This window comes from Gossypium raimondii, chromosome 3, assembly GCF_025698545.1.
Source record: "Gossypium raimondii isolate GPD5lz chromosome 3, ASM2569854v1, whole genome shotgun sequence".
Classification (NCBI taxonomy): Eukaryota; Viridiplantae; Streptophyta; class Magnoliopsida; order Malvales; family Malvaceae; genus Gossypium; species Gossypium raimondii.
In genome coordinates, this window is record NC_068567.1 from 2839846 (window position 1) to 2861767 (window position 21922).

General features: G+C 30.7%; 1 protein-coding gene and 1 long non-coding RNA gene across 15 annotated transcripts in view; both read right to left on the reverse strand.

Moving 5' to 3' along the window:
• The window catches only part of LOC105796523 (receptor like protein 21), a 74755-nt gene that overhangs the window by 17369 nt on the left and 35464 nt on the right, over positions 1-21922 (reverse strand). The window contains exon 11 of one of the 13 annotated variants that reach the window (XM_052627941.1): positions 19627-21889. The exons of the other annotated variants lie outside the window; for them this stretch is intronic. Within the exon in view, the coding sequence (XP_052483901.1) occupies positions 19749-21889 (2141 nt within the window). The 3' untranslated portion in view covers positions 19627-19748. Of the gene's footprint in view, positions 1-19626; positions 21890-21922 lie in introns of those variants that run through there. 13 annotated transcript variants of the gene reach the window in all.
• Positions 12556-13493, reverse strand: LOC105796530 (uncharacterized). 2 transcript variants are annotated; one of them, XR_001134467.2, is made up of 2 exons: positions 13110-13493; positions 12556-12813 (listed from the first exon to the last, which is right to left on the reverse strand). It is a non-coding gene; the product is annotated as an uncharacterized LOC105796530 (long non-coding RNA). The 2 variants fall into 2 exon arrangements; XR_001134468.2 differs by having other exon boundaries at positions 12556-12819.

A 21922-nucleotide genomic window follows, 5' to 3' on the forward strand; every position in this document is an offset into this window, starting at 1 on the left:
AACTTTTTCTGACGTTTTCTTCTTTTTTTTCCCTCCGCTGTCGATTCTTTCCCCTAGTTGTTGCCAAAATTTCCATTATTTTTTCCCCTTCCATTTCTTTCTTTTATTTTCCAATTGATTTGGTTGTTTATCGTTGGTTGCGTGTGTTCGGTAAGTAACGGTTTTGTCTATTGTTAATTGTTCTTAGTTAATCTCTGAAAGGGGGATTCCTTTTTGGTGTTTCGGAGTTAATCAAGGGGCTAGTGGTTATGAATCGATGCTGTGATTGTGTGAAGTCATGATTACTCAAGCGAGGTAAGGGTTTTGTTAGGTTTTTAGTTGAGTTCCTTCCAAAATTGGTTAATTAAAAATGAATTAAGTGATTAATCTGGAGATTTGTTGGTCGATTTTTAGGTTATGGAGGCTTAGGAGTGCTTACGCATTAGAAATGATACCAGGTGTGTACCCGAAAAGCAGAAAATGAGATTCGGCGAAAAGCATAAATTGCTTGCTATTTGGACAGCAGCAGTGGGCTAACTTTAAAAAATCATCATAAATTGTGAAAATTGAATTAAAGGATGAAAAAAGTATGGAATTAAATATTATTGAGTCTAGTTTCTCATAGAGAAATGGTGTAAGTAATGGAATTGTAAATCGTGAGATATAATAAATTTTGTGAGACAAGGTCAGAATGAATTCAGGTTTCCCTTTTTTGACTTTGGAAAATCATTAAAAATTGTATAAAAATGATTATGGGTTAAAATTTATATGATTAAAATTCTTAATGAGTATATTTTCAAGAGAAACAAACCTTAACATCATCTGAATCTCGTACTAAGAGATAATTAATTTTTAGAGAAGAAGGGTCGAAATTATCAGACAGCAGAACAGGGACAATTTTGAAGAATTAACTGTACTCATTGGCTAAACCAAAAATTCTAAAAATTTTAAGGTAAGAAGATATGTGAGTCTGTTTTTCGGGAAAATCAAGCGGATCTTAATTTTGAATTCTGTAGCTCTAGTTATAAATAATTTAGTGACAATGACTCAAGTAGACAACTCTGAATGATCATATTAGTAAATAGTGGAAACATATATGAATATTTAGCTAGCATGGGTTACATTAAAAATGGATCACACGGCCAAGGCCAATTTGGGCCGAGTGGGCCACGCGGGCACATGGGCGTGTGGGTCCATTTTTACCAAAATGTTTCTAAGGCTGCACAGGTTGCCCAAGTCGACTGTGAACCTACTGTAAGGTCGGTAAGTGCTACTTAAACCCCTAAATGTGTGAAATTGACTGAATGATATTTGTACTGAGCATGTTAATATCTAAACTGAATATATGTACTGAAATTGCATAATAGCATATCATCCATGGTATGTTGCATTGCATTGGGTTGAGGGTTGTTATTTGGAGGAAATGTACTAAAAGGCTTTAAGCCTAATTTACTGGAATCTTAGCTACAAACTACTGTTTTGTGCCGCAATATTCAATACTACTTGAAGTGTAGGAATGGGTGGGTTGATTATATCCCCACATGGTGTGTAGAGGCTGGTTGGCAAATGGAGTTTTAGTAAGCACAAGCATCGTCATCTGTCCATCATAACTTGGAAGACAACAAAGATACTCATAAAATAGATCTGCAAACTGAAAAGAGAGAAGTCATGTGGAGTGAATAAGAAGAAGAAAGAAAAAAAGGTTGGTGGGAGGAAGAAAAAGGGTCGCGATAGCCAATCCGAAGGTTGTCAATGCCATTGGGCAAAATAAAACATAATAAACAAACGGCTTGGAGAAAAAAATTAAGAAAGAAGAAAAAATTTAGGCAAAATTTATATTAATGTAAGAAATGTAGACTTATTATGATATTACATTTTTTAGTGTGATCATTCAATTATTAAAATGTATTTATAACAAATTATGTAAAATTTTATATAAGCATATAATATGTTATGCAAAGAGAATCACTTTTCTTAGTTGAATTGTTATAACACATTATACAAAATATATTTTAAATTAAAGCATAATGTGAATACGATACCAACCAACAAATTAAATTCGATGATTTATGGATAATTACATTTATTACTCAATTTAATTTAATTCAAAGAGCTATTGAATACACATAACAATTAATTATGATTAAACTTTAAATTTCACAGAAAATAAAAAGAAATAGATTGTTGAAAATGATAAAATGGAAAGATAAAGCTACAAACTTCCTCCCCACAAACCTAAGAGCTTTTTATTCAAAATGCAGAAATCAACAAAATAGTCCTCACAATCCAACTTAGCATAGTAAAACAATTAGGTGGGGAAATCAAATAGTAAATTCCTTTTTCCTTGAATCAACACCAACCGACTTTGTTGAAATCTTCACTATAGCTAATCACATTGCCTGAAGATGTGATATGTAAGAAAATTGGCCATTGTTGAGTAACGACAGGTTGTGATGCACTTTCCAATAAAAGAAAACCAAACACTTCGCCAATAAGGATTTATGTAAAGAACAACAAAAATTGTCAAGACCACAACTATATAAGAAACCAGGAAGCTCACACAAAAATCATATGTGTCTAGCAAACTGTCCTCTCCTTCATCATCTAACGAATTTGATCTAGTTGATGGTGCATCTGGTTTGGAGCAACTTTTATGCAAAATAGTTCCACAAAGAAAAGGGTTTCCCTCGTAACTACTTTCAATAAAGGTCCCAAATTGAGCTTTTGGTTCAGGAATACTACCTGACAAGTTGTTGTGTGCCACACTAAAAACTTCCAAAGAGTTCAACTCTACCAACTGATTGGGGATTTCACCACTCAAGTTGTTGTAAGAAAGGTCCAAACTCTCAATTTGATGAAGTTTTGAGAATGATGAAGGTATAACTCCGATCAACTTATTGTGTGACAAGTTTAAAGAATAGATTTCACTTAAGTTCCCTAATTCTGGTGGGATATGACCAGTTAAGTTGTTGCAAGATAAATCAATCCCGGTCATATATGCAAGGATGTTGCCCTCGTACGAATACAACCCACTCTTTGTTGTGAACTCTATTACTTCTTCTAAATTCTATTACTTCTTCTAAGTAGCTGTCAGGGTAGTAAGGATTTATATCCCTTTCCAATTTTCTCATCGCAATGGATGTTGATTCATCCTTTTCTGTAAATGGAAGATAGAACCCAGTTGCTAGACTCTCTTTCTCTTTCATTGGAAGAGATAAATTTCCCAAACAAGAAGGTATAGGACCAGAAAACATATTTTGAGAAAGATCTATGATGCTTAAAGAATACAACTTGCATAACTGAATTGGAACTTTGCCATGAAAATGATTATCTTTCAAGAGAAGAACACTCAAAGAAGAAAGTGTGTCAATCCATTTTGGCATGCTACCTGTCAAATTTTTTTCTCTAAGATCTAAAGTCACTAGTGAAGAGCTATTATAAAAAGCAAGTGATAGTGGACCTCTCAGTCTATTCCCGTGGAGGTGGACATGCTTTATGTTTGGTGGATTAAAACATGACGGTATAGAGCCAGATAAATTATTTTGAGAAAGATCCAAAAACTCCAACCAATTCAAGTTGCAAAATTCCATTGGAATAGAACCCTCGAAACCATTGTTGGACAAAGCCAATCTCAATAAAAATGATGCATTCCCTATCCATCTTGGGAGCTTTCCATGCAACTGGTTGTTACTGAGATCAATATCGCTTAGTGAATTTGGAAACTCAAAAGTAGACACATCAACATTTGTCACCTCTCCTGAAAATTTATTTCCATCCAAATATAAATTCTGCAGCCCATTTGCTTTGAGAATCGCAGGAACTACATTTCCACTGAAGTTGTTATTTGATAGTCTCAAAATGGTCAGTGAGCCTTTCGTGATCAACTCTTCTGGTACTTTTCCATACAATTGATTGTTTGATAGATCTAAAATTGATAAATCCTTCATGCCACTTAAACAAAGTGGGATATTACCTTCAAAAGCATTCTTGGATAAGAATAACCGACTCAAATGTGGAAAAGTTGAACATATACTGGTCGGAATTTGACCTTGTATTTTGTTTTCAGAGATGTCAATTGAAGATACATTAGAAATAAGAGCTGACGAAAATGAGAGAGGACCTGTAAAAGAATTGCCCTTCAAGATGAGATCTTCTAACTTTGTGTTGTTTTCTAACAACCAAGTTGGGACCGTTCCACTGAAATTGTTATGAGAAAGATCCACATATCTCAAGTCATATTGGTAGTAAAGGAAGGTAGGAAGCTTACGACTGAGCTGTTGAGATGTTATGCACTTTGACAAACTGATGACTTCCAATTGGAACTTTGGGATTGAGGTATAAAAGGAAGGTTCCGTTACCATCTTGTTTTCATTACTCAAGAGGGCTTTGATATTTGAAAGGTTTGCAAATGGTGCGAATGACAACGGAATTTGAAAATGGTTTCTTGAAATATCTAACACACGAAGAGCTGTCAAGTTACTAAAACAATGAGGAAGCATCCCCTCCAGTGCATTCCCACTCACATCCAATACTTCAAGATTCCTTAGATCACACCATCCTGAAAAATTGAAAAAATTGGTGGAAGAAATTCTAATTAAATTTGGTCTTATTTAAGAGAATATGAGATATTACACAAAGCTCATACAAAATTCAATTTGAGCCATAAATTTATTTACCTTGATTAGGTAGGGGACCAATAAGTCAACAATCATATAAAGATAATGTTTTAAGAGAAACAAGTACTCCAATGCTTTGCAAAATATTGGTGTTGAGAGTAGAATAGTCAAGATATATTTCCTCCACATTTCTCGACACATTTGATTCTAAGCAATGTCTAGAGATATTAGATAACGATATTGTAAATAGAAAATTATAATTGATCATGAGAAAGAAGTTCATATTGACGAGAAATGCCGAGGACAGCAATCGCCATCCCATGTCAAAAAAATCATTTGAGATAAATAATGTTTGATTTTCTCAGTCTTTTATTTTTGTGAATGAAAAGAAATATAATTTACTTGAAGTTTTTTAATTATTCGAAAATGCCATTTATTTATTTTAGGCCAAAAATTCCATTTATTTAACTGTAATATATATTTTTATGTTTTATATTATTAAAACCATATGAAATTAAAATGATAGTTATATGACATATTTTTCCATAAATATGAGTATTTTTATTTATAATATTATTTTTTATTTTTATAATTATTTTTATCTCATAAAATTTAATAAATTATTTTGAAATTATATTTATACAAACAAAATAATTATGAACTCTAATATTTTAAAATTATGCAAAATTTAAAATATTTTACTTTCAAACCGAAGACCATAGGATTTATAAAATGTTTCACCGAACCCATAAGCTGAATTTTTCCATGTATGATATAAAACATAAAGACAAGGATGAGCAACACAAAGACAGAAAATTATTATTTGGTAGTTTGTTGATTTACTTTAAGGATTTAGCAGTTTCAATCATGTTCCTGTTATGCTTTGATTTTATTTAGGTTCATCCATGTAAAACAAAGAAACAAAAACATTAATTAGTTGAAAAATAATTAATTGTGTTATAACATAATCCAAACCTTGTATTAACAAATATTCTGTTTTTTAACCTTTTTCAACGATGAAGTGGGGAGCACCGATTCAGGGGCCAAGCAACAACTTTGTATTGGAGGATCGATATAAAATTATTTTTTTTGGAGGGACTAAAGTTAAAATTATTTGTGTTAAAATTGTTGAAATTGAATTTTTAATGTTTAAAGTGACTCAAAATGCAATTTTATGCATATAATTAAAAAGCTACAGAGGATTATATTGAATAATTAAATTTTAAAAGGACTAAAAGGGTATTATACCCTTGATTAAAATATGTCATAGGTCCTTGTACTTTTCAAAATTTGTAATTTAGTCGATATACTTTTATTTCTAAGGATTTAGGCCCTCTACATTTTCAAATTTTAGAATTTAAGTTCAATTGTTAACATTAGTTTTTTTCCAATGTTTTGAAATAAAGAAAATATTCAATTGGTAGCAATGTAACTAAAAAATAGCATTATAATGAACCTAAATTTAACAAAATAATCTTAATAGTGTCAACAATTAAACTTAAATTTTAAAATCTAAAAAGTAGAGGGATTAAATTCGTAAAAATAAAAATATAGAGACTAATTTACAAAGAGTATAAGGATTTATGTTATATTTTAACCTATACCCGTTAGCCTAGGGGGGCCAAGACCTCTGTCTACCCCTTTGGCTTTTCCTCTACACCAATTGAACATTAGTTTAATTGACATTGTTGATATTGCAACAACTCTTTTTCTTTATTTTCTTCATCTTATGAAAAATGTTAATTTTTAGTTTTGGACATTTTTAATATGCTTAAATTTGAGATTTAATTATTATCCTTTATTTCTAATTTAAATTAAGCTTTATATTTTTATAATTTTACTAGTTAGTTCAAATAGTTAATTCATTAACTTTTCAATTAAAATATTATGTAGTTATATATTATTTAAAAGTGGATTTTAAATAGATTAAATTCTTAAAAATAAAAGTTGAAGGAAAAAATAAAATTTAAACAAAACGAAAGTTTAGTCAAATGATACCTTTATGGATCATAAAATCTATCAATTCATTTGCCCTCATATTCAAATGCATCCAAATCTGGAAAAAAAAGGGTAACATATAAACCTCATTATATTATCTTAAAACATTATTAATGTTTTTGTTAATTGAGTCAAGATTTTGGGAAAAGAAAATGTTTTTACCTTTTGCATCTATTGGTCCTTTCAATTGATTGCTTATGGTCAAAGTTTTCAAATTCAAAAGCTTGTTAAGAGATGCAAAGACACTATTATTGAAGAGATTGGAATTTAAATTAAGCTCTTTTAAGTGCGTCAATTCCGATTTTCTACCACCATCTGCAAAAGATTTACATAAGTTCATCACTGAAAAAAATTAGCATAAAATTTAATTATATATAAAAACTTAGATAACTCATCAAATATAAATACATACCTTTGGAGGATTGAAGGCTTTCAATTTGATTCTCGCTTAGATCAAGTTTCTTCAAGTTTATCAAATTACTCAATCCTATATATTTTCACGTCCAATTCAAATAATTATGTTAATAATTTAATTTTTACCGAATATTTGAATGAGTTTCATAAAATAAAAACAAAAATTGGTTTGTTAGGCAATTTTTTAGGTGTTGTAGAAATTTTAAGTTCCTCCAAGTTTATTATGCTTAATTGTTTTTCATCTATAGTAGGAAGAAGAATAGTTTCTAATTAATATTATAGGCTTTGAATATTTTATAAGTTCATCCCTTTGAAAATTTAATTTATTCAATATATAAAATCATACTTGTACCTTTGTTTGAGATGCTTTCAATTCTGTTCCCACTTAAATCCAAGTAGTTCAAGTCTGTCAAATTATTCAATTCTGAAATTCAATCCTAAATATTGATTAGTTATATATATTCATGATATGATAAAATCAAATAACATATTGCAAGTTTGCAACAACTTTTCCTTCAACATAAATTGATTTTAAAGTACAAAAGAAACAAGTAAAATCAATCTACCTTGAATATGAAGCAGCCTTCCTTCCAACTGATTACTACTCAATCTTAAAGTCTTCAAGGATGAAAGATTTCTCATATCGAATAGAATGCTATTCTTCCAAGAATTCCCACTTAAATTAAGAGTTTCCAATTTAGTGAGTCTTGAAAGCCACTGAAAACCTGATTTATATACTATATAATTAGTTACTACTAAACATAATAAATAATAATACTCTAATTTTACAATAAAAATTTACTAAAATCTGTCATTGCCTGTTGGAATAATAGTCTATCAGAAAAGTCATGCACAAATACTTATACCTTGGTTTGAGATGCTTTCAATGTTGTTGTAACTTAAATCCAAGTACTTCAAGTTTGTCAAATTATTCCATTCTGATGAAATTCAATCCCAATGTTGATCAGTTATGTTTTCATGATAAGATAAAAGCAAATGAAATATTGCTATAGCTTTTCTTAAACCAAATTGATTTTAAAGTAAAAGGAAGCATGTAAAATAAGTCTACCTTGAATATGAAATAATATATAAATACTATATTTATACCTTTGTTTGAGATGCTTTCAATTTTGTTCCCACTTAAATCCAAGGACTTCAAGTTTGTCAAATTATTCAATTCTAAAATTCAATCCCAAATGTTGATCAGTTATATTTTCAGGACAAGATAAAAGCAAATGACATATTGCAATAACTTTTCCTTAAACCAAATTGATTTTAAAGTAAAAAAGAAACAGGTAAAACCAATCTACCTTGAGTATGAATCAACTTTCCTTCCAAAAGATTGTATCTCAAACTTAAAGTCTTCAAGGATGAAAGATTTCTCATATAGACCATATTGCTATTCTTCAAAGAATTCCCACTTAAATAAAGAGTTTCCAATTTAGTGAGCCTTGAAAGCCACTGAAAACCTGATTTATATACCATATAATAAGTTACTGCAAAACATAAATAAATAATAATACTCCATTTTTTAGTTAATTTGAGTAAGTTCTTGTTAGTCTTTTTTTCATCTCAACCATATGAAAAATTATTGAAGCAAAAACTAAGTTACAGGGGATAAAAGAATGGAAAATCACTGTCAAACGTCACAATACAAATAAAAACTAACAATAGACCAAACTTAATTTACCTCTTGGATGACTTGATCCTTCGAACCGGTTGTGTGATAAATCTAAATATCGGAGAGACGAAAGCTCACTCAAAGATAATAGAATGCTATCATTCAAGTGATTGTAACTTAAGTAAAGGATCTCTAAATTACTTAATGTGGGTGATAGCTTTCCAAAACCTGTAGGAGTGTTCTTTTAATTATATACAAGTAATTAATGACTTTTCTTCAGTAAAATAAAATAAATTATAAGTAATTGCAAACTAACAATGAATAGAGAAATAGAATAATAAAATATGTAATTAAGGGAAAATTAAAGGCACGACCTTCATTTTCTAGGTTACCACCTATGGCATTCTCTGACAAATAAAGACTCTTCAATTTCTCAAAAGGAAGAAACATAGAGGCATTGAGATACCAATAATCCATGTTGTATTCCCATTTTGTAGAATTAAGGGAGAGTTGTATGACTCTCCTAGTGATGGAGTTGCACTTAACTCTTTCCCATTTACAGCAATCTGAACCCTTCAGATCAACCCAACTTTTCAATGGGTTACCATAATTGAAGAAAGGTTTGAGATGCAAGAGAGCGATTCTCTCATGCTCCAAACAAGCATCAGTAGTACACCACCTACATCCTTCTAACACCAACAACAGTACTGCCATCCTAATAAACCATAACCATTTCCACTCCATCATCATCATCTTTCTGTTTTCCCTTCTCTCTCAGCTATATGTTACTTTTTTAACTTCTATATGTATATAATCTGCAGAAGCCTAAGCAGGACCTATGCATCCCACTAATTCACTGTAGTATTAAAATAACATATAATTAATTAGTTCCTCAAAAATTGAATGAATCTAGACTTGTGCTGCTCTAACTTATACGTTAGGAAATAAATGTTGACACAATTTTTTGTTTTATTTAGAAGTTGTAGTTAACTATATTTGCTTGGAATGAAACTGAATTCAAATCAATCAAATTAATTATAATAAAAATAAAATATCAAAAACTGTTCAAAATATGAGTTATGTAGAAGCCCTGTTCGACATATTTTAACTTTTATTCTTTATATAAAAATGAGAGTTACAATAAATAGTAAAAAGAAAATCTAATCAAATGCACTTTTCCATAACAAAATTAATTGCATTCCTTGTGGAAAATGAACTCTTGACTTTGCCGACCATCCTCGACTGAAATAGGCTGCTAATTTTAATTTAGACTGTAGAAAAAATTTTAACCCAATTAATGTCATTTGAAATTAAAATTACTTTATAAACCTTTTGTTAGCCCTTAAATTAATAAACCTTTGTAAAAATAGTTATTGTAGCTAATTGAGTTTTAACTCAATCGGTATTGGTATTGTTGTCAGTAAAAGAAGACGTAAGTTTAAGTGTGCAGAAACGTGTGTTTTCTCCTATTTAAGGATTAGGGTGGATTATGAATAATTCTTTGAATTGTATTAACTTAGAAGCTTTGAGATACTCACAATTGAATTAAACATTCAATATATATATTTATCTTATTTTTTTTTCTATTTCCGATAAATAAGAAAAGATCATTCTTTACGCCACCATACGATTTTAGTATCACAATCAAATGAGACTTTTAAAAGTCTTAACACTATACAAGTAGTTAGTCGACAAAACTTGCACTAATTTACTCTTTACGCCGAAATTATTTACAAAGTGCAAACAACATTACTTTCACACTAATTTTTCCTTCTATTTATGTGGGATAAATATCAAAATTATATATGAATTTTAATTTAATGTGTAATATTATATATAAATTTTGATTTTGTGTAATTTTAAATGAAATTTTGATTTGATTTAATTTTCACAAATCATTAACAACATCATCGAATTAGTACTATATTACATTGATATATTGCATGCACAAACAGTATACTAAACCAATATGAAAATAAATATATGTATTCATTTATTTAAATGTGTACAATTGAATCAAAATAAAAGTTTCATGTATACATATGGATCACAATTCAAGTTTCATACATATAATTGTACCAAATCAAAGTTCATATATCAAATTGCACATTAAGCCAAAATTTATGTATAAATTTAATATTTATCCCATTTATGGGAGATTAGCTTTCAATGGTATTGTTTTATTTACATTAATCCAAATAATTGGAAATGATGAATTAGTTTAACGAAGATTGTAATTCTATTAATGTTTCTTCTCGAATTTTTGGTTGCTCTTATTAGCATGTTTTATTAATTGATAGATTTAAATTCTTGGAATATATTCTAATTAATTAGATATTTCCTTCCTTCCAAAAGCCTTTCAAAATAGGTTTAGTTCGACCAAGATACTCTTGTAGAAAATTTTAGTTTTGTGGGAAAAAGAAAACTAGATTTATTTTTTACTCTAATTGGTTTTATATGCAAGGTATATAAACTTTTGTGTCGCTGCAATTTTTTTCCAACATATGTATGTGATTTGTGGGGTTTCAATTTTGAATTTTTTTTTACAATTTAATTAAATTGTGAAAGTATTTGAAAGTATTTGAGTTGATACAATGTTTAGAACTACCCCAACACCCACCTAACCCTTAAATAGGAGGATAAACACGCTTCAGCACACTCGAACTCACATCCTCCTACACCGATGATAATACTAATGCCAACAGAGTTAAGACTCAACCAGCCTTGAATTTTGAATTTTACTTCTTACACATTTTGAATTTTGAAATTTTAGTTTTGACCCAAACAGTAGCAGTTAAATCAATTTGATTAAATTTAATTACTAGTCCTATATTATGCGTACGATTATTGATTAGTCTATACTCTCAAATTGGGCAATTCTAAGTACCTATACTTTCCGAATTTTGAAATTTCAGTCTTGATGCAAATGACAATTATTAATCCATTAATTTGATTTTTAGTGAGTAATATGTGAAAATAACAAACTGGTATAACATTACACATATGATAATATGTTTATTCCACCACATTTGAAAATAGCCGAATTTAACAAATATTGTTAGTGAGGATTGGAAATTAGAGTCTAGCCCCTACAATAATTTAGGTTATGGAAATAATCTTGCAAATAATGCTTGAGACATCATTATACATCAATTTATAGTTTTAATTTTATACTTACTCAATTGGAATAAAGATTTAGTTTTTATTTTCTTTTAATACATTGTCTAGAATCTTTATTCCAATTGAGTAAGTATAAGAATTAAAACTATAAATTGATGTATAATGATGTCTCAAGCATTAAAAATAACTAACTTCATTAAAAATTCATTAGTTGGCTCTCTAAGACTTAAAAATTAAAATTATGTGGTTATTAAAAAGAATTATTTTTATTAAATTATTATTTAAAATAAATTTATCTCATCATAATGATATGAATTTTTTTTCTTTAAAAAATCCACATTAACCGACTAATAGAATTGTATAAAGCTGCCACCAATCTCTTGGCATGATGGCAAAAGATTCAGAGGCAAGCCAGAAAGTTTTTTGAGAGGAGTGAATAAAGTTATATCTTTTTATTATAGTAAAAATGAAATTTTATTATTTTAATAATTTATATTTTTATAATTTTTAAAAGATTAAATAAAATTTTTTTTTATTTTTGAGGGGATAAAGTATAAGTTTATCATATACTAATTTAAAAATTTTAAAATTATAAAAAGACTAAAGATGAAATTTTTCATTTTAGGGAGATGGGGCCCTGCCAGGTCCCTTGACTTCGCCTTGATAAAAGTATTATGTTGCAAGTATAAAGTTTGAGTTTAATCTCGAACAATCTCATTTCTTATCCCTAATTATAAAATAATAAAATAAATAGAGCAATTGATGTGAGGAGGCAAGTGTAATAGGTCAATTTTGACCTGGGCCAGATTTCAAAACAAAACCCAAATTAAATAATAAAAGAGTCCAAAATAATTAAAACAATCCATCCATTTTACAAACAAACCCAAATTAGCAGCCCAAATACAAATTAAAACTCAATAACTCAAAACTAACCCTAGCCCAATTAGCTCAACACTTAAACACAACAAAAAAACCCCTAGCCCCCTAAGCCTCCAACGCCGCATGACCACCTGTGCCGCACGCCGCCGCCGCTCAAGGCTTGCCTATCACCGACCATCCACGCGTCTAACACTTGCAAAACCAAGGCAACATGCAACAACAAAGGCCAAATAGAGGAAACAACAAGGAAACAGACAAAAAAGGAAGAAACAAACAGTTTTGATTTGGCTACAAAAGCCCGAATCTCACCCTTGTAATTTTTTCAAGAACATTAGAAAATAAAAAAACAAAAACAACACTTTCAAGGTGAATTTCTACTTTTATTTCTGTTTTAAATACCTATTTGATTCTATATTCATATTTTTATTTGATTTTATATATATAATAAAATAATAAAATAAAAAAAGGAAGAAAGGGCTCACCGGAGACGCCCCGTGACCGCGCCGTCGGAGGGCTCTTCTCCATTGTTGCCATCGAATCCGAGAGAGGGTCGGGAGTACTCCTCTTTTGTTTTTTTTGGGTCGAGAGGGCTGGGCTTCCAAGGGAGCTGTGAAACGGGGGCTAAAAACGACCTTTTGCGCAACGCCGGCCACCGGCCACAGGCCACAGCGGCGCTGCGGCGGCAACCCTGGCCTGCCAAGGGGTGGGCTGAGAGAGAGACCAAGAGAGACTGAGAGAGTTCTCTATTTTTTTAGAAAAATAAAAGTTGAACTGTTTTTTTCTTTTTCTTTTTGCTATTTATATAGGGTATAAAACTGCGTCGTTTTGGACTTAAGCATCAGTGGCCAAAATGACGCTGTTTTGCATCAGACCCGAAAGCCAACCCGAATGCAGTCAGGATCCTAGCGCATTTTAGCTTTGAGGAGCTATTTGCATATTCAACCCTTCCGCTTTTGCAATATAGTGCAATTTGGTCCTCGTTGTTTTTATATTTTGGCCGCATAATTTTCTGATTGTTTTACTTTGGTTCGAGCTAAAACGCTACGCATGGGGGCTGGGAATATTTGCCAGTCGGTCCCTCATTCCTTAAGCACGCTCTATTTCAGTCCCTAGGCTTTTTTTATTTATTTGCAATTTGAACCCCAAATTTTGGGTCGATTTCAGTATCATCCTTAGTCCATTTAATTTATTTGTTCATTATTATTTTTTATTTAAAAAGCTCTTTTATTATTATTTGTTTTAAGTTTTTTATTTATCATTTACTTTAAACTGTTTTACATACTATTTATTTAAAATTTTTTTATATTATTCATTTTAAACCATTATATGTACATTATCTTTTAAATTCTTATATACATATATATATGTCGAAACCGTTTTTTTGAAAACAAAAATTTTTAGTTTCGACTTAAAAATAAAAACTGGAGTCGCCACCGATCCTTGATTGAGGTGTGACCGGCTCACCTTAAAAACAATTTTGGTCTACGAGATTTGAGAAAATGAGTCCGGGAGTCAGTTACGCACGAGGAAGGATTAGCACCCTCGTAACACCCAAAATCGGTACCAAATTGATTCTTTAATGCCTTGGTGTCGAAAATTTGAAAAGATTTTAAAAGGAAACTTTTTATTTCATGAATGAATCAAAATAATAAGACATTCTTATTTCAAAGAAATAAAACACCACACCCAGTGAGTTAGGGCACAATATTTTTAAATCTTCAAAATACCCGAATATTACCTTTTGCTTTTGAAAATTCTTATTTCGAGAAGTCAAAATATCAGGACCAGTAAGTTAGGACCCAACATTTTTGAACTCCCAAGAATAAGCTTTTATTTAAAATTTACGAATTTATTGCAAAACAAATACTTGGCTTTCTAAATTCATCGAAAAATAATCACGATCCAGTCAGTTAGGACACGATCTTTCTCGAGAATCATGAATGCCAAATATTTTGGAAATTTGTAAAATATGATGATTTTAATGCCTTGACGAAGCCAATATATATTTTCTTTAAAAGCATGATAAAATGTTAATGCATAACATGAAACCAATACTTTAATTTAAATCGTATGTATATATGTATTTGCAAATCGCGAAAATAAAATAAATATAAATGTATGGATATGTCATGAAAATATGTGTGCATTTAAATATATGTATATATGTACAATATGTATAAAACCATGAAATATATAAAATAATAAAGAAAAATGTGTACGTATATGTAACAGAGAATGCATGTATGCTTTAAATTATAAGATATAGGAAATAAATATGTTACAACAATGTATATCTATATAAAATATAAATGTATATAAAAGTAAGTAAAAGTTATGCAAGTAGAATAATAAAAATATATATATGTAAGGTGCATGGGTTTATAAAATTATTTTAAGAAAAATGTATGCATATATTATTGTAGAGAATAAGCATATGTATATATATAGTAATGGTAATAATAATAATGATAATAATAATAAAATGATAATAGTAATAATAATAATAATAATAATAATAATAATAATATATGACATAATTAATAATATAAAAAACAACAAATTAAGGATTAAATTGGAAATAAGCGAAGTTTTGAAACTAAATTTAAAGATGGGAATTAAATAAGGACCAAATTAAGATGCGCGCAACAGTAGGAGGATCGAAAAGATAATTTGCCCAAACCTCCCAAATGCTGCGCAGCAACATGGACCAAATTGAAACAGTATTAAAACATATGGCCTAATTTAAAAAAATAAAAAGACGGATTTAAACACCCCTCATAAAACAGAGGACCAAATGTGAAATTGTCCCCTTTCACAGAAATGCGCGGATCCTTCCCCGGGTCGGGTCACCTTGACGGTCGTAGGGTGAAATGGCTGGCGCTGTTTTGTGCTTACCTTTGACCCAAAAAAAAGGCTGCTTTTAGTAAGCTATAAATACAATGTTTTTTTTTAAAAAACTCATTGTTCTTTCTATTTCAAAAAAAAAACAAAAAAAAAATTTCCTTTTCTCTCAAGCAGGCCCAAAATCCGGCCAAACTCCGGCGAGTGGCCACTGCGCCGTTCACGGCGGCGGGGAGTAAAAAATCTCGCCTTTTTTAAACTGTTTTTAGATCCCGTTCAATAGTCAAACTGCTTTGGCTCAAAAGGATGACCCTTGGCCCCTTCTCCTCTCGGATCCGACGTTCTTGAAGGAGGAGAGCCCTCCGACGGTGAACCCGCAAGGCAAATCAGGTAAGCCCGTTCCCCTTTTACTTCTTATTTATTATGCGTAAAAAAAACAAACAGAAAGAGCAAACAAGGAAAAAAAAAACCGAATCTAAGGGAAAAAAAAACCTCCGTTTTGTATTTTATTTTTTCAAATCTTTTTTCTTCGTATTTTCCTCTCTATTTTCGTATGTCTTTACACTCAAGACCCCCCTTTTCAGATCTCCCCCCACGGCTTTTAAATAGTCGAAAATAACAACAAAATAAGCAACAAAATCATATCTCCCTTCAATATTGGTTGCGATTTTTGCTACTACTCTGCTATTGCTGCGCCATATGCTTCTTTTTCGCAGGTGTGGTGGCTGTTGAGTGCGTGGGAGCGACAAGCGCGATGTGCGGCGCTTGCGGAGGGGTGGTGCGCAGGGTGATGCGGCGCTGAAGCAGAAAGGGCTAGGGTTTCTGGACTGGGCTAGGGTTAATGTAATTGGGCTAAATTTTTGGGTTTAGTCTGTAGATGGGTAATTGGGTCTGCTATGTTTTTATTTTATATGGGCCCGGGCAGAAAAATTGGGTATTACAATATATATTAAAAAAAACTGTTGTATGTTTCTTATTTATTTATTTTAAACTGTTATTATTATTCATTTTAAGTTTTTATATACTGTTTATTTGAAGCCTTTTATTATTTATTTTTGAATTGTTCTTATAAATTATTTAATTTAAATTATTATTCTTTGAATTTTTTTTTGCATATTATTTTGTTTTGTTTTCTTTGATTGTTAATATTAGTATAAAAATGATATACATTGTGTGACTATTACCATCATGTGTACTATAATTAGTTTCTTCGTGTTTTCATATTATTATCACTCATTAACATATATAACATTTTTCATAAATTGTTATTTTATGTTCTATGTTATCATTCCATTTCACTTCATCACTTTGAAATTAAGTTGCCTTCAATTTGTGTTTACCCATAATAAACCGTTCTATTTTGTCACAAATAAAACAAATGCACCTCGTTCAAGCATTGTACTCGCAATTATTCAAAAAAGAGAAAAATTTTAAAATAAGGCAATATTTCGCATTTTGGAGATTCGAGAAATTGTACCCTAACTTACGAGGTTTCAATTTTCTCATTGAACCTAAATAGCAAAATATCTTTCTAATTTTCAAAATTTACGAATTCCAATAAAGTTAAAGGCTAGCTTATTCTCGAGGGTTTCAAGTGTCGTGTCCTAACTTACGGGATGTGACATTTATTATCTTGAGACGAGAGGATCTTTGGCATTTGTTTAGATTTATTCAAGCAAATTCTTTTAAATTGAAATAGCGTTAACAAAAGGGGGATTGTGTTTTAAATTCTTTCGAAGTTTTTCAATTTTTAATATTTAGACATTAATTAATCAATTGGGTACCAATTTTGGGCGTGACGAGGATGCTAATCTTTCCTCGCATGTAACTGATTCCCGAATCCGTTTTCTCAAATTTCGCAGACCAAAATCACTGTTTTGATAAATTAAAATATTTTATTAAAACAACTAAATTATGAGATGACCTAATCACACCTCGTAAAAAAAATATTGGTGGCGACTCCCGTTTTAATTTCCGTTTTCAAACCAACACCGACCCTTTTAAAAAAAATGGTTTCAATATTAAGTTATAAGTGAATGAATTAAAAATATGTGAAAAGTGTAAATAAAGACTCTTCAATCTCATTTCCTCTAATGCTCTTTTTTTTTTTAATCAGAGAAGTTGTAATTGACTGGAATGAAATTAATAATCGCCTTATTATTTCACTTTTTTTCTTCATATGTTTGGCGTCAGTACAGGTTGGACTGATTTTAAAGTTGAAGTAAAACGATATCAAACAAAAACCATTCTGGTTTTTAAAATTATGAGTCCAAATCAATCCAATTAGTTTAACTAGATTTTAATGTCTTATGTGTTATGATGATGAAGCAAGTTGATCAAGGGACTTGCTTCATCTTTCAAAATATGAGTTGCTTAAGAGCCCTGTTTGACGCTTTTTTTTTTCTTAAATTACAAACGAAAAGGTATTTTTTAAAAAAAAATTAACTTAATGAATTTTTTATAGATATAAATTTCCTGCAAAGTTATTCTTTTTGAAAAAATATTTTTTTAATTTTTTATATACCTTTTAAATAGTTAATGAAAATAAGAGTTTTCATTTCGAAATGCAAAAGCCAAAAACAGTTTTTGACTACAAAAGCTGTGTGTTCTTCATCACTTCTGCAGTGGAAAAACACTTCTGCAGTGTAAAAACACTTTTAACCCAAAACGGGTTTTCACCTAAGTAGAGAATCCACCCTAAAATTGTAAATAGAAAAAGGAAGGACCAAACATTGTTTCTACCCTGTTTTTGTCTCCTCTTTGAAAATACTTTCCAAAAAGTTTTATCATTTTCTTTTTATTAAGTTTTCTGTTGGATCTTATAGTCAAATTCCTTTACATCATGTACGTTAATTTGCTTCGCTCTGATAAATGTTAGATATAGGGTTATCAGCTAATTAGGAAAGACTGATGATAGTCACCCCTTACATCCAAAAGCAAAGCTTTTTTCACATGTGTATGTAAGGTTGCTAAGCAAATCTGATGAGCCTTCACTGATGTTTTAAGGTTTAAGTTGATGTTCCTTTTCGGCAAAGAACATTATCGAGATCACAGAATTTTGATCGCCTTTTGCTTGTTATGTTATTCGTTCTTAAACGATTGCATAATCTTTACTGTGATTGCAGGATATAGAGGAACTTTTGAATTTCATCGGTGTAACGAGTTTAGGACCTTGGCATGTTCTTGCAAATTTGAAGGAGCTTCTAAGGTCTGTCCAGTCTTCAGAATATATAGATACCTGAATTAATTTTGATTTTGTAGGATCAACTATAATTAGCTACTTATTACAGTATGAATAGACAACCTGACCTTCTTCACACACGACACATGTGCGGATTTTTTTACCAATCCCATTTCATTAAAGAAAAAAAAGAGCTTTAAAAAAGGATCACACTTTTTTGTTGTTTACAGAATCATAATGTTAATTAGAGTGGAATATTTCAGATTTCTGATAATGAGTATATTATTGAGTATTGCAGTAAAAAAATGGGTGTGCAACTTATTTGAACTTTGAATGTATGTTTTGTTGGTGAGAATATAAAGTTGATAAAGATTTGGTAAATAGAATAAAATACTATTTTTATTAGAAAAATATTTGGTACATCGCCAATCGAGTTATAATTATCATGACACAATATTAAGGGTAATTAAAACATGTCATATTACAAATAATAAAATTATAATGACTCAAATCTGCAAACATGTCAAAATTTACGTACAATGAATTATTAACATGTAAATGTATAATATGGTATGCAAAAATAAGATCATTGCTTGTTTTTAAATTGAATTGTTATAACATATTGTACAAAATACATTGTGAATTAAGGCATAATATGAACATGATATCAAAATATTAAATTTTTTAAAATTCGATGATATGAATAATTATGTAAAATATAACATGATACAAAATAACTTGAAAGGAAAAGAGGAATAAAGAATTGCATTGTTTTTGAGGTTTTAAAATATTTCAGTTTTAGATTCATTTTTCTAGTATGTTTGGTTTAATTTTACATTAGATTTCCTTTACAGTATGCACTAGTGAACGCTTAGTATTCAATTTAATTTAATTCAAAGAGATATTGCATATACATAATAATGGATTATGATTTTACATTAAATTTCATAGAAGAAAAAGAAATAGATGGTTGAAAATGATAAAATCATAAGATAAAAGAGCTTTTATTTAAAATTCAAAAATCAACAAAATATTCATTATCGCTCAACTTAGCATAATTAAACATTTAGGTGTGAAAATCAAATTACAATTTGAGTAGCTAAACACATTGCTTGAAAATGTGATAAGTAAGAAAATTGCCCACATTTGAGTAGCGACAGGTGGTGATGCATTTCCCAATGAGAGAAAACCAAACTCTTCGCCAGTATGGATTTATGTAGAGGACAACAAAAATTGTCAACAACACAACTACATAAGAAACCAAAAAGCTCACACAAAAATCATAAGTACCTATCAAACCATCTTCTCCTTTATCTTCTGATACAGTTGATATCGTTGATGGTGAATCGGTTTTGGAACAACTTTTATGCAATATAGCTCCACAAAGAAAAAGATTTCCCTCATAACTGTTTTCAATAAAGGTCCCAAATTGAGCTTTTGGTTCGGGAATACTACCTGACAAGTTGTTGTATGCCACGCTGAAAACCTCCAAAGAGTTCAACTCTACCAACTGGTTGGGGATTTCACCACTCAAATTGTTGTAAGAAAGGTCCAAACTCTCAATTTGATGAAGTTTTGCTAATGATGAGGGTATAACTCCTGTCAACTTATTATGCGACAAGTTTAAAGAATAGATTTCACTTAAGTTCCCTAATTCTGGTGGGATATGACCAGTTAAGTTGTTGCAAGATAAATCAATCCCGGTCATATATATAAGGATGTTTCCCTCGTACGATAAGAACCCACTCTTTGTTGTGAACTCTATTACTTCTTCTAAGTAGCCTTCAGGATAGTAATAATTTCCAAGAGCTCCCAATGTTTTCGCTAATCCATCCCCTGTTAACCTTGGTCTAATTTTCGAATCAGTTAGAATCTTATTTGTTTCCGTTGAAAGGGTTAAATTTCCCAAACAAGAAGGTATAATACCAGAAAACATATTTTGAGAAAGATCTATGATGTTTAAAGAATCCAACTTGCATAACTGAACTGGAACTTCACCATGAAAATGATTATCTTTCAAGAGAAGAACACTCAATGAAGAAAGTGTGCCAATCCATTTTGGAATACTACCAGTCAAATTGTTTCCTCTAAGATCTAACGTAACCAGTGAAGAGATATTATAAAAAGCGATTGGTAGTGGGCCACTTAGTCTACTCCCGTGCAGGTGGACATGCTTTATGTTTAGGGTATTAAAGCAGGACGGTATAGAGCCAAATAAATTGTTTTCAGAGAGATCCAAAAATTCCAAGCGATTCAAGTTGCAAAATTCCATTGGAATAGAACCCTCGAAACCATTTTGGGACAAAGCTAATCTCTCCAAAAATGACACATTCCCCATCCATCTTGGGAGGTTTCCATAAAACTTGTTATTTCTGAGATTGATTTCCCTTAGTGAAGTTGGAAACTCAGAAATAGAGACATCAACATTTGCCATCTCCCCAGAAAAATTATTTCCATCCAAATATAATTTTGACAGCCCATTTGCATTGAGAATCACAGGAAGCACATGTCCACTGAGGTTGTTGTTTGATAGTCTCAAAATGGTCAACGAGTTTTTTGTGATTAACTCTTCAGGTACTCTTCCAGACAATTGATTGTTTGATAAATCTAAAATCGATAAATCCTTCATGCCACTCAAACAAGGAGGGATATCACCTTCGAAGGCATTCTTGGATAAGAACAATAGGCTCAAATGTGGAAAAGGTGAACACACGTTGGCTGGAATCTGACCTTGCAATTTGTTTTGGGATATGTCAATTAAAGACACTTTAGAGTTAGGAGCTGACGGTAATGAGAGAGGACCGGTAAATGAATTACCCTTCAAGATGAGATCTTCTAACTTTGTGTTGTTTTCTAACAACCAAGTTGGGACTGTTCCGCTGAAATTGTTATGAGAAAGATCCACATATCTCAAGTCATATTGGTAGTAAAGGAAGGTAGGAAGCTTACAACTGAGCTGTTGAGATGTTATGCACTTTGGCAAACTAATGACTTCCAATTGGAACTTTGGGATTGAGGTATAAAAGGAAGGTTCCGTTACCATCTTGTTTTCATTACTCAAGAGGGCTTTGAGGTTTGAAAGGTTTGCAAATGGTGCGAATGACAACGGAATTTGAAAATGGTTTCCTGAAATATCTAACTCACGAAGAGATGTCAAGTTACTGAAACAATGAGGAAGCATCCCCTCAAGTGCATTCCCACTCACATCCAACACTTCAAGGTTCCTTAGATCACACCATCCTGAAAAATTTATAAATTCATTGAAGAAATTTT